At 43.6% G+C, this 24048-nt stretch overlaps 1 protein-coding gene across 2 annotated transcripts in view; it reads left to right on the top strand.

The window, feature by feature from the left end:
* LOC308320067 (importin-13-like) overlaps nt 1-24048 on the top strand; it is a 43543-nt gene that overhangs the window by 11675 nt on the left and 7820 nt on the right. For both annotated transcript variants that reach the window (XM_080770377.1, XM_080770378.1), the window contains exons 3-17: nt 1069-1194; nt 1286-1642; nt 2962-3215; nt 9663-9803; nt 10486-10627; nt 11464-11630; nt 13444-13564; nt 13680-13827; nt 14872-15053; nt 15298-15324; nt 15985-16119; nt 21354-21506; nt 21684-21764; nt 21939-22076; nt 22166-22262. In XM_080770377.1, the coding sequence (XP_080626503.1) occupies nt 1069-1194; nt 1286-1642; nt 2962-3215; nt 9663-9803; nt 10486-10627; nt 11464-11630; nt 13444-13564; nt 13680-13827; nt 14872-15053; nt 15298-15324; nt 15985-16119; nt 21354-21506; nt 21684-21764; nt 21939-22076; nt 22166-22262 (2269 nt within the window). The remainder of the gene's footprint in view (nt 1-1068; nt 1195-1285; nt 1643-2961; nt 3216-9662; nt 9804-10485; nt 10628-11463; nt 11631-13443; nt 13565-13679; nt 13828-14871; nt 15054-15297; nt 15325-15984; nt 16120-21353; nt 21507-21683; nt 21765-21938; nt 22077-22165; nt 22263-24048) is intronic.

A 24048-nucleotide genomic window follows, 5' to 3' on the forward strand; every position in this document is an offset into this window, starting at 1 on the left:
TCTAAGGAGCACCAATATGTAATCCATTTTTTTACATTCATAAAAACAATAATTTAACGGTGCGCTTTACAAATAACATAAAATGACGAAAGGAGTTAAAAATGCATGCCAGAATTGAAAATGTAGTGTGTCCAGACTTTGTCCCTCATCCATCTCTTCAAAGAGACTGAGGCATCAAACTTCTCCATATGAAGACCCTCTATGGACCAGGGGTTCTCAACCTGGGGGTCACGACCCCTTAGGGGGTCCCCAAATTATTTTGACGGGTCCCCAAATTATATATATATATATATATATATATATATATATATATATATATATATATATAAAATAATTCGTCCAATGGGGTCACCACTTTTCAACCTATGTTCATATAATTCAACACCACGGACAACGCATTAGTTTCCGAGAAAAAAGCGTGCAAAGGCGTGGCCTAAAACAGAAGCTATTGAGAAACGAAATCAGTGCAGACGGGGCCCTGGCAACCGTGCATAGCAACCGGAGTGGTTTAAAAATTGAAATACATCGAGGCAATGTTATAGTGATATCAAATGCCTCAAGACGAGCCTGCTCGTCATCCCTACCCAGCGTCATTCATTTATCGGACAGGTATACTCGTCATACGGATCCAACGTGTTAAACATATTTCGACTTTTATTATTGTGATTTGTGAGAACGATGGCTTCCATTATCGCTTTGCAACTTTTCAGGAATTGAAAGCCTGCTGTTTATATTAGCTTGGATTCCCCACAGCCCTCCTATGAGACACAGACCGAGTAGAAAATATTTGTGCTATTTTATCATGATTATTAGTGAGGAGTCGGACCAATTATATGACGATAGGTTGAAAAGTGGTGAAGTGGTCCTTTAATGCTGCTTACTTGCCAAAGTGACTGGTAGCATATATTACCTTACCATCCACAGTAAAATATATGTACCTGCATTTTACTTGTGTTCATTTACCACCCATGTCCAAAGACTTGATGCAATTATGGTAAACCACGCTGGATAACTTCTGTTGTTATTTTTCTTCACCTTCTCCGTTTAATTTCGTTGTTCTCCTCTTAGGCCCTCCACCAGCTGTACTATGATCCCAATATAGAGAACAAGAACTTGGCCCAGAAATGGCTGATGCAGGCCCAGGTCTCGCCTCAGGCTTGGCAGTTCTGTTGGGCACTGCTCAGCCCAGATAAGGTACAGTACGACATGTACACACAAACACACATTCTTGAATTCAAAAAGCACCCCCCCCCCTTGTCTGTGTCTAATACCTCAATTCCCATAGGTCCCAGAGATCCAGTACTTCGGCGCCAGTGCACTCCACACAAAGATCTCCCGCTACTGGTCGGACATCCCCACAGAGCAGTATGAGTCTCTGAAGACCCAGCTGTTTGCTCAGATCGCCTGCTTCTCCTCGGGCTCCAAGATGGTGCTTACTCGGCTGTGTGTGGCCCTGGCCTCGTTGGCGCTCAACACCATGCCCGAGTCATGGCCTGGCGCCGTGACGGAGATGGTGCGAGTGTTCCAGGAGGAAGGGGGAGGGGCGGATGGCCGCGCACGCTGCCTGGCACTGCTGGAGCTGCTCACCGTTCTGCCGGAGGAGTTCCAGACCAGCCGCCTGCCACAATATCGCAAGGGACAGGTGAGAGAGGTTTCTGGAGGGGGTACGAGGGGCAGGTGAGAGGGGTTTCTGGAGGGGGTACGAGGGGCAGGTGAGAGGGGTTTCTGGAGGGGGTACGAGGGGCAGGTGAGAGGGGTTTCTGGAGGGGGTACAAGGGACAGGTGAGAGGGGTTTCTTCCTGGAGGGGGTACGAGGGACAGGTGAGAGGGGTTTCTTCCTGGAGGGGGTACGAGGGGCAGGTGAGAGGGGTTTCTGGAGGGGGTACAAGGGACAGGTGAGAGGGGTTTCTTCCTGGAGGGGGTACGAGGGACAGGTAAGAGGGGTTTCTTCCTGGAGGGGGTACTAGGGGCATGATTCAATTCTACGTATGTCTCTAGACAGTCCTTCGTAATGCCCCGGCTGTCCCGCCTGCCTCTGATTGGTCAGAGCTCATTGTTGTCAATGTCAAAAACAGTCAAAGATGGCGATGCCCTGTGACTCCGCTGCCAGCAGCGTGTGTTTGTTTGTTGTGTGTGTTTGTGTGTTGATTATCGTGTGTCCATCTCCATATTGATTTAGGCCCTCGTCGGGTGCTATTACAGTGATGGTCTGCAGTTTTACGCTGGGGCTGTGAGTTTTTAATCTGTTAATAAAATACAGGCTATTTGGCAATTCTAAATTAGAACTATATGTACCCAAGTGTACTGTCTGCTAGTCTATGGATTCATAATATACCATCATCAGTAATACCCTGATGATGGTATATTAAATATATGAAAAATATTCAAACTATACTAATTATGGTAAACTAATACTATTATACTAAAAAGGATGAAGGGAAGAGGCCTTTTTACAGTACAATAATGTTTCAAATTTATTTTGATCAAACGTTGACTTTGTCATCAAGACTCATAACGCATACAAATTAATTACATTAATCAGTGCTGCAGATCAAACTGTAGTGACAAATTAAGAACTTTGTGCAAAATATATCCGATCTCTGAGACCTGATGACGACCCGGTTGGTTCAAAACAAGAGATTCTTACTGTACTGCAAGGCAGCTGGGGCGTTACCAGTCCGGGTCTCGGTCTAGAGACGGACATAGTATTGAATCATGCATACTAGGGACCCCCTCCTTCCTGGAGGGGGTACAAGGGACGGGTGAGAGGGGTTTCATTTTGTTGCAAATGAACCCTAGCTGTTTTAACTGAAATTGCACAATATATATATTCTTTGGTTGTCACATGTTGGCTGTATTTAAAACAACGTTCATGCGTTTCCCTTGTCTTTCCACCCACCACAGCCGTCCACCATAGGTAATCTAACCCTGGTTTTGATGTCCCTCCCTTCCTGTGTTTAGGTGCGTGGAGCTCTGGGTCGTGAGTGGGGGTCAGTGTGTCCCTTGCTCCAACAGCTGCTGCGCAGGGCGGACAGCCCCGGGGCGGTGAAGGCCCGCGTGCTGCGCTGCCTGTCCTCCTGGGTGCTTCTGGACGTGCCCCTCAGTGAGAGCGAGGGCCTGGTGCAGGACTGCTTCAGTGCTCTGCCCGATCCCGAGCTATTCGACACCGCGGTGGAGGCCATAGTCAACGCCATCTCACAGCCTGACTCACAAAGGTGTGTGTCTGCTGGCTTTGGCCGATACCGTTTGCAGTGATGCTTGTTTGTGTGTGAGAGTGTGTTTGTGTAAAATCTTCTGTGTTCTTGAGTGGGTATTGTTCGGTATCAATGTGTGTTTTTTGGAGTGTGAAAGTGTCTTGAGTGCTTTGCGTTTGTTTGTGTGCCCACACAACAGAGGGATAATAAGACGTCATGAAAGCTAGTACGAAGGATGAGAAGAATATTGGCAACAAAGACATAATTATAGAGAGAGAGAGAGAGAGAGAGAGAGAGAGAGAAACGAACTGCAAGGCACAGAGAGACAACAGACAGAGCGGGCATTGGAAGGGCATCGGAGGAAGAGAGGACTGAACAAGTGTGAGAGAGAGAGAGAGGGGGGGAGGGAGGGATTGATACGGGGCGAGTTGACAGCCAGGGGGAGAGAGCAGCATTTCTCGGCTGACTGGCGTTTCCATGGCTACGTTGGAGGGTGAGGGGGTGGGGCTCCAAGTTGACTCACCCATTACCCCCCCCCCCCTCCCCTCCTCTCCTTGGAGGATGGGGGGGTGTTTAATGGTAATAAAAGAAGACAGGGCAGGGCCACAGTGATGGAGAGGTGGAAAGGTGTGAAAGTGAGAGGAAGCATAGGCATGGCTGAGGCATGGTAACGCCCGCCTGCCTGTGATTGGTCTACTGACACTGTCCGTCTTGACTGTCCTCCGAGACGCGAGGTTACTCCGTGGTGAGATTGAGAAATAAATAATAGGCTGTAATAGGTTACAGCTTGGCAGGCGCAACAGAATGCAACCTTGTAACTAACTTGTACGTTTTATTTTTGTAGAAGAGGCAAACTAATATTGTTTATGCCGTTTGCTTTGATTGAATAACACGTATGTTGTACTATGATTTGATTTGGGTGTGTTAGTGTTGATTATCGTGTATTAATCTAATTATAGTAAACTAATACTATTACAAAAATGGATAAAGATGAAGGGAAAATAGATCTTTTTTTTTCAACTTAAATTTTATTCATTTTTCATGAACAGAAATGACATACAAGGACATACAGAAAAAAAAGACAAACAATCGAACATTACAATATGTGTTGCCAACTCAGTAAATAAAAAGTAAAAACAGTAGATAAATGCTATAAATGCACACAAACAGGATAATAACAAAATTAAAACATTATGTGAGCGTACGCGTACATAAACACACACACACACACACACACACACACACACACACACACACTCACACTCACACTCACACGCATACACCCCCACACACTCTCACAGTCATACACACACCCACATACAATAGTAAAGTACCGTATATAAAGAAAATAAATAACATTGGTTACCATCCCATCTATGGGGTCACCCCCTAGAAATATAAGCATCTATGCATCATAAACATGAGTATTTGTGTCAAGGATTCAAGGATCATATCTTTTGTTTACATTCAGAGAAAAATAACAAAAAACAAAGCAAAAAATAAAAGCCAAACATTCTGGTTCCTAGCTCGAAATAGATCTTTTTTTAGTACAATAATGTTTCAAGTTTATCAACACAAACACACCCAAATCAAATCATATTATGGTGCGCATGTTCAATCAATTATTCCATCAAAGCAAACGGCATAAACAATATTAGTTTGCCTCTTCTACAAAAATAAAACGCACAAGTTAGCGTTCTCTTGTATCATACCATACTACTTGTATCATTTTCCATCATTTTATCAGACTGTCCAGCAGGACAGTCAAGACAGGCAGTGTCGGTGGGCCAATCACAGGCAGGCGGGGCGTCACCAAAACTGAATTCACGCCACACAATCTTGCCACACTAATTAAAGCTGCGTGCCCCCGTTTATACGCGCGCGTCTTCTCCTACCAAACCTCACCGGCACGGCACGATGCGGTACGGTACAATATAGTACAGTGCAGTGAGGTACGGAACGAAACGGTACGGTACGGTACAGCCTGGTACAGTACAGCCTGCTACAGTACACTGGCCACCTGGATGGCGTGGCGCTAGGCTAGTGAGACCGGCTGCAGCCCGGTCAAATTCTAGTAGGAGTTAATGGGACAGCAGGTCATCCACAGCTCCTGTAACTGTTCACTGCATTCCTGGAGGAGAATGTCTACTAACGAGGGAGGACATTTATCGGGAAACGCCTTCTCAATTCAACTGCAATTTTTCCCTGATCTATTGTGTGTGTCTGGCTTTGTTTTTTACACATCCCCCATCACCACCTGTGTGTGTGTGTGTGTGTGCTTCCCATAAGCCATGACCCTTTCTTTAGTACAGAAACTGAGACATACAGTGTGTGTGCGTGTGTTTTTGACACAGTAGCCATGTTTGATTTATGAGCATATTATTAATGTGGCTGTAAGCTTTTGCTGTGCCTTTGGACAAGGAGAGAGTCTGAGTGAAGATACAGCAGGGGCGAGGATGTGTTTACCCTCAGAAATTGTTTGTTGGTCCTATTAAGAAAAACCTATACATTTTCTGTAATTTCATACAAATATTTCAACCTTTGTTTCATCTCTCTCTCTCTCTCTCTCTCTCTCTCTCTCTCTCTCTCTCCTTCCTGCTTCCCTATGAAAGCCCTCCTCCCCGTCTCTCTCCCCCCTCTGTTTAAACACATTACAGTCAAGTCATTTGGGAGGATGCTATTGGTCCAGCTGCATCCTGTTGCCAGGCAACGGATTTCCCCTGTCTGGGAGCATTGCAGTAATTGCAGAGGGGATCGGAGGAAGGGAGAGGCAGACAAGGGGTGAAAGGGTTTGAAACAAGTGTGAAAAGAGTGAAAAGGTGAAGGGGTGATTAGGATATAGGGAGAACATGAACAAGAAGGGAAAAATGAGTGGGGAAGCAAAAAATAGTGTAATCGCAATGATAATGTGGCTAGCAGAAGGAGAGGGGAGAAAGGAGGCTGCAGCAGACGGTCTCCATGGAATGTGTAGAATGCCAGCTCTTGTGAGAGGAAAATTAATGCATTACAAAATACAAACCCAGCATGCCCTTTTAGTTTCACCAGAAACACACACACACGGCCACACAAAATCAAATGCATGACCTGCATCTCCAAAGCGGCACATAAAAAATGTAAAGGCTCTTGAGTGTGGCCTGCCGTATGAGCGCACAAAAACACAGTTGTCACTACATGCAATCATCCCCTCATCACACACACACACACACACACACACACACACACACACACACACACACACACCAGGTATGTTTGACGATCGAGGGTGCAGAGCTCCGTAAAGGTGGCTGAATCAGCACTGGCTGCTGAGTAGGGACTTTGTTTTATCACCCAAGACCTCAGACATGGCTGCTTGGCTCATAAAGAGGGCCCATGGGAAATTAGAATAACAAAACTGCTGTCTGAGGCCACGGCGAGAGATGATTTTCACCTGCAAAACATAAGGCACAATTAAATGGCTGAGGTTTTCTATCTTTTTCTTGCAACACACCAACCCGAAGTCGGTGGCGGTAGGAGTTTGTCTTGGTGTGTCTGTGTACACTGTTGTGACGGGTCGAACATTGTAGTGAGGTGTCGACTGTCGAAAGCCGACCAAGTGTCGTTTCCGATTGTCGAGAGGGGGGTAGAGCTCTCTTGTTGACTGTTTGCAAGGAGCGGTATGCTATATTATTTTCCGTGGAAGCGATCAGGAATCAGGATACATTTATATTGTCTGCATACAGCGCACAGACTATGGGCTTTATAATATGCATGCACATGCCCACGATTCACCTGGATTCTGTTTAGTTATTTTTCTGCTTGCGTTCATCGCAGCCTGTTTGAAAGGACCATTATGCTGTATGCCAGGGGGTGCCCAGTGCCCACGCGTTAGTCCGACATCCCGTTAGTCCAACTACATGGCCGATTTAGACTGGACCGTCACATGGCTTCCGTGCACGGTTTGGGGATAGGGTTAGTATGGGGCTCTATGGTTGGAATATTGGGTAGTCAGGTTTATGGTTGTCGGATTATTGGGACGTCGGACTAACAATACGCACCGCCCAAAAGGCAGGCGTTGCAGGTAGTCCAAGCCGCTTCTTTTCACCTGAAAATGGGGTGTTTCCCTGGTTGGACGTAGCACGTGGAAGGAACACGTCATTCCAACCAGATCCTTTCACCTCCATCAGGCTGACCAGGGGGAGGCAGTATAGAGACCAGGTACTACCCTAGGCCTATAAGGACATGGAGAGAACATGCAAACTCCAAACAGAACCCTTTTTCCAACCCCACCCAGTTTATGGGCGGGGTTCATGGCTTCTAAAGTATAGACAACCCCTACCACCTCCATACAGAATAATAATAATAATAAAAATTTGTATAGCACCTTTCATGACATGAAATGCAGCTCAAAGTGCTTTACAGAAAAATGGAGAATAAAAGAAAAGCAAGGCAACAACATTAAAAACAAGCAGTAATGCAATACAGTGAGGACATGAATAACAAAAATAAAAAATAAAAGATCAATTAAAAGCAATGTTGTAGAAGTGGGTCTTGAGCTGAGCTTTAAAAATGTCTACAGAGGCTGCCTGACGAAGGTACAGTGGGAGCTTGTTCCATGCCGACGGCCCGTAGAAGCAAAAAGCTTTTGTTGTGCACATTATTGTTCTGTAGAAACACATCCAATTGATGAAAGATGCATTTTTATAAAACCTTGCACAGAAAGGGTAGATTTGAAATGGGTCGATAGTTACCCAAAACAGAGGGATCAAGATTGTGTTTCTTGAGTAGGGGCCTAACTACAGCAGTCTTCAGTGAGTCTGGGAAGACACCTGATTGTAGAGAGCTGTTTAAAATTTTTAGGATATCTCCAATCACACTGTCCAAGACCTCTTTGAGAAAGGTGGTGGGAATTGTATCCAATGAACAGGAGGATGATGTCATCTGTGATATGGTTTTGCGGAGTTCGTCTTCATCAATTGCGCAGAACGTTAATAGGCTCCCCCTGGAGAGATCTACCCTGGGACCATTAGCTGCTGTTTGAGGGTTTGCGCTAGCAGCAGCACCATTCATAATATCAGCTCTAATGTTAAAAATGTTGTTATCAAAATCAGAATAGGATGAAGACTTTCCCCCCACTATTTCCCATTCCACGTGGTGTCTTATAATGTATGTAACCCCAGTGCCGCTATTGCAAAGCCCCCTCAGGTCAAATGTTTGGGTAGATAAAAAAAAAGCAAATTGCTTCTAGTCCCTGTACCGATATTCAGACACTCGGGCATTATCCCTTTTATTATGAGGAACACAACCTTGAGGCATCGATGAATATTCATCAGCCAGGTCTGCTATTGACATCCGCATGATGGATGGCCACCTGCATAACGCATGGTCCCCTGGGACGGACACACCCACACGCATGCAGCCATGCATCCACATACAATAGTGGTTATATGCAGTGTAATCTTATTTTTCCAATTCAAGAACAAATTTGTATGTCACACAAAGACTCCTAGTGGCATTCAGACATAAATATATGAAAACACTGTAAACTTCTAAATGCCACCCTTTGGTTTAGCCTTTATTAGGAATGACAGGGAAACTTCTCCTGAGTTGAGGTTAGTGTCAGGCAGTGTCAGGCGCGCACACACACACACACGCGCACACACACACACACAGTCTCACACACACAGTCTCACACACACACACACACACACACACACACACACACACACACACACACTCTATCTTTCTCTATCTCTCTCTCTCTCTCTGTGTGCGCGCGCTGTAGTATTAACAGATGAGACGGCAATAAGTGAAGGGCATACTGCAAGTAAAACAAACAATTTACAATTTAGGCAGCCGTCCTGGAGAGGTGCAGTGGCGAGGACTTGCAACGCACCCCCCGCGCCTCCGCCTCCCAGTTCTTGTGTGTGTGTGTGTGTGTGGAATGAACATAATATAATAATTAGGCATGCATCGCTTTGCCTAAAACACTGAATTATATAAGAACCGCAATTGGAAAAAGCCTACACCGGGTACAGGCTCCCATGCAGTTTTTGAAGAGACATCTATTCATTTTCAAATTATAATGTTATTATGCTGAATCCCGTGGATAAAGTAGGCTACCGTATGTACATATGTAAGGCTCTGCATATAACTATGGAAAAAGGGGCAGAAGGGGAGGCGGAGGCACTGCCCGGGACAATGTGTCCCGGGCAGCGTTGCAAGTCCTCACGGTGCTGTGTGTGTGTGTGTGTGTGTGTGTGTGTGCAGATTCAATTTGAAGTAAACTCTTGACAAGGAAGGAGGCGAGAAATAAAGCTGATAGCGTCATAAGAGAATACAATACATGTGCCGCCGCTGTGCTTCACATCGCTCCTCTGCTTTCTTGTAAAACACTGTTCAGGTGGCACGGTCCATTTGAAATGAATGAATCCCTCTGAACAGCCAGTTCTGTGTGTATATTTACATATTGTGTGTGTGCCTCTTGTGTAGGTACGTGAACACCCTGCTAAAGCTGGTGCCCCAGGTCTTGGCCCTGCAGGAGCAGCTCAGAGAGGCAGTGCAGAGTGGAGACATGGAGACCTGCCATGGAATCTGTCGCATCACTGTCACACTGGGAGAGAACCACTCCAGGTGTGTAGGCCTGTCACAGTTATTACGCAATCGCCTAATAACAATTAGTTTGCATAATCGGTTTAATCGTTTCCATGTTGAAACATGTGCATATATTTTCAAATATTTTCATTGTGAGCTTGTAGATCGGCTATTTCAACAATGTTTTTTTTTAAATATATGAAGTTATCTACCTATAATTTTAGAGATGTCTGTGGCACATGTTACTGCTAATGGCTTTAAATGTACACACAGGCATTGACCATTACATTATGGAGGTCTTAACGAGCTCCTTTTTGTTCAATTTAACACATTTTCGCCAACTCCGTTTAACTCTAGCACCAACGTTTTCGCTGTCACTGCTCATGAGCGCCGTTGACGACACACATCCGGGTATGTCGAGTTACAGCACAGTTGCCTATCGAATTCAGTTACCTCCCGTCGCCTCCATAACGCAGGTCGCAAAATCGCACGACACAATTAATCGTTGTGTAAAATGACATAGTCGTGACAGCCCTACAGGTGTGTTTAAATATACTTCACATCAGATCTGTGTATGGATTGATGTCTGTCTGCAATGCTCCATTTCAAAAGCTGTCTGTATCTCACCCTGAGGGTCAATACCCCCCCTCGACCTCCTTGCGTCTCCCCCTCCCCTCTTGCTCTATATTAGTTCTAACTTGCTCTGTCTTTCTCATTCTAGGACTCTGTTGGAGCAGGTAGAACACTGGCAGGGTTTCCTGGCATTGGTCAACATGATCATGTTCTGTACAGGAATCCCTGGACACTACCCGGTCAACGAGACCACCAGCTCCCTCACACTCACCTTCTGGTACACACTACAAGTACGTACTCTACTCACCAACTGTACACACACAGCTAGTAGTGCTACAGCTGGTTTGATTGTTTTGGACTGTCTGTTAGCGTGTGAAGATTGTCACTCATACCATTTTAATTTACGATAATACGATAATTTACGAATTTAAGATATATTTAAGATATTTATTGACAGTACAGACCATTTACAATTTCTCAACATATGCGTTTAACAGACACTCTTATCCAGGGTGACTTAGAAAATGCATGAACTATAGTCAACAAATTGTAGGAAGGTGGGAAAGTACAAAACATTAATTTAAATACGTTTAACTAACTAGGATCCCAGATAAACATAAAAACTATCATCTGTCAAAATAGACACTAAAAAGGGGGAATCGTTAACAAATCCTAAGGAGATAAACACCCACTAGTATAACTGATGTAACAAGCGATGCCACATTTTTTATTCTGTTGATATACAGTACCTAAATTGGATGAAACCTTAGAACATCCCTTGACTCTCCGTATTCCCATAGCGAGCTCTCTGAGACAATTAAAACCTTCCCTTCGGGCAAAGGAGCTGGCCCGGATGGATTTGGAGGTAAATCCTACAAGGCATTTCATATAATTCTAGTTCCGCTTAGAATCCGCTTGGAATAATAAACCACTCTATTCCAAATAATTAGCTCCCCAAATGCCTCTATGAGGCACGCATACATGTTCTGTAATATGTCCTCATTATCTAATATAATGCAAGGAAGTTGGTTTGACTTAATGCATGTCATGAAACCACTTTGTTTCTCTGTCCTGAACGCTTCTTTCTTCTGTCCTTTTCTTCCCTGTTGTTGTTGTGTGTGTTCAGGATGAAATCATGTCGTTTGAGTCAGAGAGGCAGGCGGTGTACCTGCAGGTCTACAGGCCCGTCTACTTCCAGTTGGTAGATGTACTGCTGCATAAAGCCCAGTTCCCCTCCGACCAGGAATACGCGTCCTGGTCATCGGACGAGAAGGAGCAGTTCAGGATCTACAGGTGTGTGTGTGTGTGTGTGTGTGTGTGTCAGTGTTGATTTTGACAGCAAAATTTGATTTTAGTTTTAGTCATAGTCTTTTGAATAGTTTTCATTTAGTTTTAGTCACATTTTAGTCACCTGGAATGTCTTAGTGTTAGTCTAGTTTTAGTCGACAAAATATCATACAATTTTAGTCTACTAAATCGGCAGTTGATTTTGGCGGGCCTCGATGCCGTCGTAATGACTTATCTTACTCTTGCTGAAAATAGCCGAAACAAGCTCACTGTAGATCTGTTATTTTCAGCATGCAACAATGTGTAAAATGACTTATACTGGATCTCTTGTCCACTACTAACATTTTAGTCTTAGTCTTAATTTTAGTCATCAGAGCTTAGTTTTCATTTAGTTTTCGTCAGTGAAAAAAAGGTAGTCGACGAAATCTTTGTCATAGTATTAGTCGACGAAATCAACACTGGTGTGTGTGTCTGTGTTCACGATGTACATATTCTGGGGGTTCTATATGGATACGACGCTATGTACTTGTACAAACGACACCACTGTCGTGATCACTGATGTTACTGTATATAGCCATATCCATGGTATAACAACAAGCCCTCCGTCTTCATTCACTTTCTCACATCGCAACTTTTACGGACGTTTCTAGTACTCTGCCACAGTGTTATTCTGCGTTCACATGGGCAGATGCAAAAGATGCAAAGCTACACTAGTACACAGAGTCACAGACAGTGTATCTGTAATCGTTAAGCAGCAGGAGGACGTTTAGCAGCAGGAGGTTTGTTAGCAGCTCGCCTCAACCACTCTAACCACAACCACTACAAATGTCCAACACAGATATACAATGAATTTCTGTGTGGAGTTTGCATGTTCTCCCCGTGTCCCCTAGGGTAGGTACCCTCACAAAAACATGCAGTAATCCTGGTCTCTAAACTGCCTCCCACTGGCCAGCCGGGGCGCCTGATGGAGGGGAAAGGAACTGGTTGAAATAACGTGTTCCTTCCACGCGCTACGTCCAACCAGGGAAACTCCCCCCTGTCAGGTGTAAAGGAGCAACTTGGACACTCAGGCATGAAGGGAGCATGAGTTAAGTCCGTTGCTCTCCCCAGGTTGGCGGAGGGTGTGTAGAGCCCAGGATCACAGTAGATGATTGGCACAGGGGTGAAAAATGGGTTACAAAATCGTGGGATAAAAAATATATTAGAAAAAAAAAAAGATATACAATGAATTACTCACCTAATGCTGCAGGTTCAAATGTTTAAGTAATACATGTGTGTTGAATCAAGTGACAGATGCATGCTTCTCATATTGTAAATAATGGTCGTTAACTTGGTTTAGAGGCTAGCACTTTTAGACAGCTAAATAATGGTAGCTTGTTTACAACTGAAACGGACATCCTGTGCTCTGACTTCCTCTTCAAAATAAGAGCCACTTGTAATGATTAGTCAACTTTAGTTTTATTTCTAAGTCTACTTACAGGATGTTAACATATCTTTTGAGTACCTGGCTGTACACACCAGAATGTTGTGTGTGTCAGGATTCTCGAAATTCCTGTCAGCTGTTGGTACACATCTCGCATGCCTTTGATCTACCGCGCAGCAAACTTTTTGACTACTCATGCGCACTGGCGCACCTGTAATGTACACCGCTGTCTGTGTGTGTGACTGTGTGTGTACTCTCATGCAAATGTCTCAGGATGAGTGTTGACAGGGTGACTGGTCGGCAGAAGAGTGTTTTTCCTCTAATACACTGCACATACTGCTGTGCAGTTCTTTGTCCCCGTCATCCCAATTTTGTTTTTGTTTTTGTTTGTTTCAGAGTGGACATCTCAGATACACTTATGTACGTGTACGAGATGCTTGGGGCGGAGCTGCTCAGCAACCTTTATGAAAAACTGGGAAGATTGCTGACCAATACAGAGCAGCCCACATCGTGGCAGGTTAGAGACGCACACTCAACTCGATTAAGAGAGAATGATGATGATTAATAGCAACCAGTTGAATGTATTCTGTCTGCTTCCTGCTACAGCATTTGACCATGTTCTCCCTTTACAGCACACAGAAGCTCTGCTGTACGGATTCCAGTCCATAGCGGAGACGATAGACGTGAATTACTCGGACGTGATCCCTGGCCTGATAGGACTCATTCCCAGAATCACCATCAACAATGTCCAGCTGGCTGACACTGTCATGTTCACTATAGGTCAGTGGTGGAAAAAGTACTCCAATGTTTTACTTCGTTAAAAGTATTAATACTGCAATGTAGAAATACGTGTACAGTCTGGAATTCAAAGTTTACTTGAATACATGTACAAAGGTATGGATATAAAATAGTAGTTAAAGTACTGAAAGTTGTACTCCTTATGCAGAAGGTCCCTGTTACAGGTACAGTTTTCAAATGTTGAAAGTGTATAAAAATCTGATCTACAAGCCAACAATGCATAAAGTTAATTATCTCTTCAGGGCAGCCTACTGGTAATTTCTGACGGTACCTTGGCCGTTTAACTCTTGGGACAAAAATCCAAAAATCTTGGGACAGCCCGTTGATCATTCCCACCAACATTCATGACATTTGCCCATCCATTACTCAACTTATTTTGTTCACAAACGGGCACAAGCAGGAGCGATTAACATGCCCTGCCATGCATTTCTGTGGGCAGTCTTGTTATTCTTTATAGCAAGAAGCACTGAAAAGACATTCTGCATTAATTAACCCATCAAAACCAGGATAGCATTCTGTGTCATTTTGGATTTTAGCTATATATAGTAACGTAAGTTCACAAAACTGTTTTTTAATGCATTTGTAGCATTGGCCTCAGGTCTTAATAAAATTCTTTTGTATTGTCTGAATAGATTCTTTCCACATATTGTATGACTTTTCATGGGGAAAAGTGACAGGGTTGCAGAATGATACTAGTCTGATGACACAGACATGTCTATTATAATGAAGTGTAATATTTGTGTTTTAGCATCATGTCCATGGAGCCAAAGATGAAGAAACTAAAAACCAAACACTGGCGCTAGTCCTAAATACTTAACAGCAAAAAAATAACCCTAAGGCGTTCTCTGTGTAATGTCAACCATGAAAAGATCATCAGCCATTTCACCGCTCATTCTCATCATTTAAGATACTCATTCCATCGGCCGGTTAATTTCCGACATTTCCGACCTTTTCTTCTCGGTCTTGGTCTGCTTTATACTGCGTGACGTCTCCTCATATTATGTGAACTGTTGTAACCCCCGCTAGGCGCTCTAGCAGAGTGGCTGGCAGATCACCCGGTGATGCTGAGCAGTGTGCTGCCTCTGGTGCTCCAGGCCTTAGGGAACCCAGACCTCTCCGTTTCCTCCGTCTCCACGCTCAAGAAGATCTGCAGGGAGTGTAAACACGACCTGCCACCCTATGCAAACAACATAGTAGCTGTCTCTCAGGTGCGTGTGTGTGTGTTGGGATGTTTGCTGCCGGTCACCCAAAAAAAATAACAAAAAACTAAAACTATAGTTTTTCGTCTTTTTTTGTGTCTAAACATCAAAGATAATGGATGTGATCAAGGCAGTTGCTGTATTTGTAAGCCCTAGATCTGAATCCTGTTATTTTTGTGGCTAAATCAAAGTTTATTATTCCAGGTTCTTAAAAATGTACTCACGCATCGCTTGTCTCTCTCCCTCTCTCCAGGAGGTGCTTATAAAACAGATCCACAAGGTCGGTGTTCCCTCTCTCTATCTCTCTGTGTTGGCATTGATTCAGCTCAGTTTGTCATTTAATATTACAAAGAAACATTGCTTCTGTAGTCTAGGTAAAGGATGCTTATTCAGAGATTAAAATAGGGTGCATTTTGCATCCCAAAACGCAGTTTATAGTTAAGGGAAGCAATAAAACAATGACCTCTGCATCCACGGGATGCACTACTGTACTACTGTACTGTTTTTTATTCTAGTTTATTTTGCTAGCTTTAGTTATAATAATAATTTCTTCTGTTTTCTACATGAATATAACTACATTATAACCATATAAAATGTAATGGGAGTTAAAAAAAAATGTCCCTGGGACTCATCTAAAAGACCATCCCTGCATCCCGGGACTCATTACATTGAAATCCTATTTACATCACTGCTTATTATTGGTATATATATATATATATTAAGTTAATTTTATATATTATTAAAAAAATATATATATATTTTTGGCTGAAATGTATGTAAAGACTGCTGCTTGGCAAATTACATTCACCGTCAGGTCTGCATGAGTGAGTGGAAAACAGCAGTACTCTGCATTCCCAGGACAAGAGTTGAGAACCGCCAGTGAAGAAAGATTTCACGTCAGTGGAATTTTAAAAAATTTGCCGTCTCATTGACCCCACAGACCAGCCAATGTATGTGGCTGATGCAGGCTCTTGGGTTCCTGCTCTCTGCTCTCCCGGTTGAAGAGATCCTGAGAAACCTCCACGCGCTCATCACACCCTACATACAGCAACTGGAGAAGCTAGCCGATGAGACAGTGAGTACACGCTCACACACACCTACGTTGTCACACGTACATGCACGCAGAGTAGGTGCACTTGAACTGTAGCCATGAGAGCAGGCCACGCACGCACACACACACACACACACACACACACACACACACACACACACACACACACACACACACACACACACACACACACACAGTGGTAGCTATACCTGGACTGCGGCCATCAGAGCAGGCTTTGTCTGTGTGGAGTCACCGCAGTGGAAGATTTCTCTGTGGGACCAGATTGTAATTGACCCTGTATGATGGGCCCTCACATGAACGCACGCACGTGCATGCATATTGCATGCCTAATACATGCATGCATGCAAACGACACACATGGGAAAGCAGGTGTGGGAATATACCCAATCGAAGAAAAGTGCACTAATGCTATTAAAATGTCAGGTCTAATGAAGCCTGTGTGAGCTTGTAACAATCGGCCTAATCAGACCCATTACCTCCCACATGAATTGGAAGGGCACATATCATCGGGTTTCGCATGTATTCATATCACACGTATACAATCACACACATTGGAAAAGCAGATCATATAGAAGGCATTATATTATTATTGAGTTGACTTTATCTGAAAATACAGAGGCTGACATTATATCTGTGTGAAACAAAAGAGGGACTCACTTCCCTTATCCATTGTTCTGACATCAGCAAAGACCTCTACTGAGGTGAATAGAAATGTCAGTTTAGATCAAGCTTTTTATCTCTCCGTCTCTTCCTTTCTTTTCTTTTCCGTCTCTTTCAATATATCGCTCCCTTTCTCCCTCTCTCTAGTATATCTTCTTTTTCCTCCCTGTCTCATTGTTTTTCTGTCTGGATTCTTGATCTATGGCCATTACATCAGACTATGAAATCAGGTCCTGTGACTGGAGGCTGACAAAATGGTGGCACCTAGCGGGGACACTTGTTACAGTAGGTCACCTTCCATCAGGGACGGGCAGCCACAATGGTGGACTTGCATATACTATGAGCATGTACCAAATGTCATATAATGCCAGTATATAGAACGTTTATATATACTGGCATGATGTGGCATGCGGAAGAGATGTGCGTTGGTAGTAAATCAGGAAGACTTCTCCTAAGATCGGTACTCCCGTGGACAGGCACAGTCGGAGACCAAATGTTTTTATAATCGCCATGGAGGCCCGCCCAAATGCCATGATTGCAGGCTAGTCCTGTCCGCCTCGGCAGGTTCTGTAGAACTGTCACTGGAACGGCGGAAGGTTTCAACGGCAGGCTGGCATCGCTGTTGCCAGCCAGGGTGTTCTTGCTGGTGGTTTCATATTGTGAACAAGTAGCCTAAGCAGAGTACAGTACTGTATGCATGCATACCCATACCTGGCAGGTGAAAACAAGCACCCAGATTAGCATTTCAATGCCTGATCTGCATGTGTACAAGGGACAGGCAACGCGGTCCACCCCCACCACCCCCCGTCCCGGACAGTGAGGAAAAAAGAGGTGTTAAAGGAGAATTCCATACTAAAAGGCTTTCTTACCTTTCTTTGTAGTTGTTACATCCCCACCAAAGAGGTCCAGGTGTTATTTTGTGCAAAAGCTCCTTATTGGCTATTTCCCTACCATAAGCCCTAAATGAATTGCATTGAATTGAATGGGAATTGAATGGGGCTATGGGGTGTTGTGCTAATTCCCTTATTTCCATCGCTCAAAATAGGGATGCCAAACGACTCATATGTGGCCAATCGACGAATCGAGGCCTAAAATCGACGTGTCGAACGACTTTTTTCCTTTTTTTTCCCTCATTTTTATATTTTTGTTGTTGCTGCGCAGCAGTTGAGGAGAACGCAACTATGCATTCCTTTAAGCAACACAACTTCTGCAGCTGCATCCATATGTTTAGAATTTGCATCAATGATCAAATCCCAATAATAAAAAATATTATATCAACGAAAACTGAAGGAGCAGCGGCGCTATCGGCTAGTAGTCCCAACTCAAGTGTCTGCAGCCTGTCACGAGCCCCGTAATGAACTGATACGGGACGCACATTGTTCCGTATTTTAATGTCGGGTCGGAGAATAAATACAGTATGAATGACGGCGGGATTTATTTGACAACTCTGTCCTGCTTTCTTCACGAGAAGAGCGCTCACCGCTGCTTATGGTAGCAGGCAGCCCTGTGGCTGTCAGTTTACTTTACGGCATGTGTAGTGCAGATGAGATGTGAACCTGGGTCTGGGAAGCTCAGAGCTGCAGCCATTGGCTCATGATACGAGCACACGACCAATGGGACAGATCATTCAGTGTTGCTAAGATACCACCCCCCACCACACACACGCACACACACCCTTGGACGATGGGGTCTATTCTCAAACTCAGAGCCACAGCGCTCTGCTCAAAATGAATTTGCATGTGAGGAGCGGCACTGACAGCCAGGCACAGCACAGCAGTGTCACACAGACAAACACGTACCACTCCCATTTGGAAAACATTTGAAACGGCAACGTTTATAACGTTTTACATTATTAAAAAAAAAAAAAAAAAAAAAAAAACGATTTTTCGACTCATACGGCATGAGTCGAAAATCGAGTCGATTTTCAACTCTCTTATAGTCGATATCCTCTCTTCATAATGTAAATAATATCCCAAACCCAAGCGGCACACTTTACTACTTCTTTCGATGGAAATAAGCAAATTAGCATAACACCCCATAGCCCCATTCAATTCCCATTCAATGCAATGCAATTCATTGAGGGCTTATGGTAGGGAAAATAGCCAATAAGGAGTTTTTGCACAAAAAAACACCTGGACCTCTTTGGTGGGGACGTAACAACTACAAAGAAAGGTAAGAAAGCATTCTAGCATGGAATTCTCCTTTAACCCTCTAACACCCGCATTAATTTCTACTTGCAAAAAATTGATTTCAACCTTACTACTACTTTGTACTACTAGGACTGACACAAAAATATATGTTAAAAAAAATAAAGTTTGATGAAAATGTATAATTATAATTATATAATAATTATATAATAATATAATAAATTAATAATTTACATTTGGGGGATATCTTTCACAATAATGAATAAAACATGTTCTAGACATTCTAATGATCAGAGTCCAGACATTTTTTATTTGTGTGAATTTCAGCCTCTGTGGGGGGTGTTTATATGCAAATATCATGACCAATGGCATTGAAATGGCATTGCAATGAACATCACTGATGATGTTTAGGTGAAAAAAGAACAGAAAAAAATAAAATAATTTAGTAATTAATTAAATTAAATTTGTTGCTAAAAAGCAACTCTGGGTGCTAGAGGGTTAAGGTGCAAGACTTGGATGGTTAGAGCAGCGCGATTACATACAGTACAAAGTCAATGCAAGATGAGAATTGCGCGAACAGGCGCGGCGCGACCTGGTGCGGTACAAACGGGACGAACCGAGGCTAATATATATATATATATTCAGGTCCAATTCCTCATGAGGGCCCTGGCCCCTCTGGCCCCCACAGACTCTACGTTACTGGGCACAGTACATTTGTGCTCCTGGATCTATTCTACGATGGGAATTCATTGTCCTTGACCCAAGCCAAGGGCTGCATAACACCCGTGGACACGCGGAAAAATAGAGCAAGCGCAAAAGAAGATTCACGTGCGGAGCGTACGCACAACCTGCGCACCGCAGCCATGTTCCATTGATTATAGTGGCAGCGTACCGCTGCGAAGCCAATTCCGTCCTCAGTCGCACTGTCACCTCATTGAAATGAGATGTGAGACCCTGGAACTCAGCCAGGGAATTGACTCTGACCGCATAGCAGAGACCTGCATGTGCGTGCGTAGTGAGAGAGATGCTGTGTGTGATAGTGTAAGGCAGACATGACTTCTCTTTTCAAGGTTGCCATGGAGACCGAGCACTGATTAACTGCTTACCCTGCTAATGAAGCCTTAATTACTGTTGTTACCCAGGGGAGGATTCAATATACGTGTGTGTCTATCCATGTATGCTCGTGTCGTGTGTGTGTGTGTTTGAAACTTGTGCATGTATGCCTGTGTTCTGTATGTGTAATTATACAACAGGTCGTTTCGAGGAAGCAATCTGATTGGTTGAAACGGCTATCTGTGCTTAAACGAGAATGATGGAACCAATAATGGCCTAATCAAAACATAAAAATCATCTGTTCTGTTCACCCAGAGCGGAGCCGACTGCTACGCTAGCGATTTTCTTGGGACATTTGTGGCTGTAGTGGCTACATATGTCATTAAATAATTATGATTTCTTTAGCGAATATCTTAGTTTGTGTGTGTACACTTGTGAGTGTGTGCATGTTAGAAAGACAGAATGAGTATATAAAGGAGGCATTGGATAATTAAATATGCTCTGCAACTCTGCATTTGATACAGCACCTTTTCCAAAGTAGAAAGTACAGTATGTTTCACATTTACCTTCATTCCAAGGTACCACCATTCTTGCAACTAAGGATTAGTTAGTGCACTGGTTCTCAAACGTGGGTGCAGGGACCCCCAGGGGTCCTTGGGGGCGTTCCAAGGGGGCTTCACCAAAACGAGGAACAGTCTAATCACTTCAAACCTATGTTATAACTAGTTAGGCTATTCGAAAATAGCCTACAAGTTCACACCGCCTTGTGACACGTGAGCTTGTGTAGATCCACTATTTTTTGGATACATTTTTAATACATTACATTTGGAATAACTTTCTCTTACGGCACAACATATTTTCAGAGATTTACATGTATATTAATATTAATTATTCCTTGACAGGAAAATGTTTGAGAACCACTGAGTTAGGGGAATTCAGTGTCTTATTCATGGAAACTTTTGACATGATGCCAGGAGGTGTGGCCATTGAAATGGGAACCATCCGATTCCCAGTAAACCTCTGTCCTTCTGAGAACTCTGCCGTCTCATATCTCTTTTTTAACATCATACCTTACTTCTGCCACTTCTTGGATTCCTTCTGTTATATCCACAAAAAATGGGGCCTAAGTTGTTCATTCTTATTATGTCTAATGAATTATGGTACCCCTTTTCATTACACAATTGTAGGTTTAGTATTATCCTACAGCAGGCTAAACTCATGTTTTGGTATCATTTTATCATTTGTATCACCAGATGGCACATGACACACACTAATGTGGCGAATGCAGGGGTAGCAAATCATGGTTTCAATTCAAGCCATCACTAAATATCCATTCCATCTTGTGTGTTCATTTCCTTCTCCTCTCGTCTCCCTTCAGCCTAATCCGTCCAATAAGCTAGCAATCATCCACATCCTGGGCCTGCTGTCCAATCTGTTCACAACACTTGACATCAGCAAGCAGGAGGACGAATCTGGGGAGGGCTCCGCACCGCCTGTTAAAACAACACCGCCCCCACCCGGACCAAACCCGGTCAGTCAGACAAACCAGCACCTTGATCACCCTTAACAATCACAATCATCGTCATCATTAGAATTACGAGGCACCCACCAGTGTTATTGCCAACAACGTGTTTCCTTAAATTGTGTGTGTGTGTGTGTGTGTGTGTGTGTGTGTGTGTGTGCGTGTGCGCACACATTCCCTTTTCAGGTGGTGGTGGTGTTGCAGCAGGTGTTTGCTCTCATACAGACCGTGCTCAGCAAATGGCTCAATGACTCACAGGTGGTAGAGGTAAGTTTTACACGCACGCACGAACACACACACACACACACACACACACACACACACACACATTCTCTCTCATTCATTCATTCATTCATTCATTCAAGGCGTGTTTCTAATGGAATATTATGACCTTTCACTACTACTATAGTACTGCATTCGTATGTCTGCTTGTCCCTCAAGGCGGTGTGTGCCATCTTTGAGAAGTCTGTGAAGACTCTGCTACACGACTTTGCTCCCATGCTGACTCAGCTGAGTGAGATGCTGGGACAGATGTACAGCACTATACCACAGGCCTCGTCTCTGGACCTCACACGACAGGTACACACACACACACACACACACACACACACAAAACATGTACCCTATAAGCTGTGACAATGTTTTGATTGACAGTCTTGACGTTTCAGATGGTGCATATCTTTGCCAGCGAGACAGCTCACTTCCCACCCATCAAGGCTCTGTTTGAGCTGGTTACCTCGATTACGCTCTCCATCTTCCAGCAAGGTATGGGATCCAGCAGGGGAGAGGGCTGTGAACAGTGTGGGAAAGGTTTGGGGCTACTTGTAGATATGCGACAACTTCAGTTTCCTTTTTTGGTGGTGGTGGTGGTGTATTTTGTTTATATTATATTACTAGAAACTAGATGTTTCTCTCTCTCTCTCGCTCTCTCTTTGGAGGAAGTTACAGTATGTCAAATGTAGCAGCAGGGTGTGGGAAGGAGAAAACACAAGCAAGTTCCTCCTGCTGTCCCCCTCCTAGGACTTCTCACTGTGTGGGTCCACATGAGATTGACATTCTGCTTCTACAAAACAAAACCAGGGAATATTAGTTATAGCTCATAGCCGGGGCCACGTTTGACATTGACAAGCAGTCAGGCGACCGGCTGCATTTGTTAACACAGTCAGCCCTTCAATGTCTGCAGGTATTACATTACTCATTATTCTGAGTGAGTGCAGGCTGGTCTTTATGACATTGATTTGCTGAAGTGAGTAAATGCAAATTGCTTCCATTTTCCATTACTTCTGCACCATTCAGCGAGTAGTGATTTTCATGCCATAAAGGTCTTTTTTGAGATTATTAACAAAACACAATGTGTATTTCCATTGATGTTTGACTGATGGCATTATACAAGATGAAGATAAACACTTAGATTTTACAGTGCGTTGCAGACACATTTCTTACAATGTTTCCAAGGGCCAACCAGAAGACTTTCTTTGGCTTTAAGTGCCCCCCAGGCCAGTGATATTACATTCAGCATGAACAAAGTGTAATCGTACCTATATGCTCTAGAGCAGTGATTTCCTTTGAATTTGTTTTTAATTCACGAAAGATTTCTAAAAATATTATAATTATTATAATTATTTTTGAAACATCATAATAATTAAAAACATTAAGAGACCCATAAACATGTGTCCACGACCCACAGATGGGTCCTAGTTTTGGGGAACCAGTGTTCTAGAGAACTCTAGGCCTGCTCCTCCGCTTTTTGTCGTCTCCCTCAACTATTCCCCCTCCTTTAAATGGTTGAGTAATAGCAGCTCGGCTTTAACCCTTTATTATATTGACTGAGCAGCTACATTTTAACCTAACGATGCAACCAGTTCAGTATCGCTGTAACCAGTAGCTTTTTTTCAGTTGCCACAGTCCAGTCGGTGCTGTGTTGGGACCAGAGTCGGCCACTCCGTTGCAATCCTCTGAATAAGCCCTGTGTCAGAATGGTTTTTAATGCTTTCCTGGTGTTTATGCGTTAAAGGGGAACAATGGAACTTTCATAATAGACAAACATGCTTTGTGTACAAAAGTGCGGTTAATTGAGCACTGCATGTGCTTGAACCCCAATAAATGTTGGAAGTATTATGGACAGATTGCAGTTCAGGCCCCTTGGCCTGTGGTGCTGCCCCACCCCTTGATTGATTAACAGGATATATTCACTTCAGGTAAACGGACTCCCAGGCAATCATGCATCCATCATTGGCTTCACTACAGTACGTCTCTTAGAAATCCTAAAAGTTGTCAATGTGTACTTGCTGGAATGCCCAGAGATGGTTGCATAGGCTGGCTGTTCCTGAATTTGTATTCTATGTCATCCCTTGTGTGCTGCATATGCTGGGTAATACAGAATGTGACACACAACTAACTCTGTTGGACCTGACTTTGCTCCATAGCACACTTTTGTTTAAAAAAGGAAATGCTATCCAAAAGTTTCATTGTTCACCTTTTTAAAATGGAGCTGTGTGTGGAAGAGTTTCAGAGGGGACAATGTGCAGGGTTTGTTCATTGTTATTCTGAA

This window comes from Protomyctophum bolini (assembly GCF_963924005.1).
Source record: "Protomyctophum bolini genome assembly, chromosome: 8".
NCBI lineage: Eukaryota > Metazoa > Chordata > Actinopteri > Myctophiformes > Myctophidae > Protomyctophum > Protomyctophum bolini.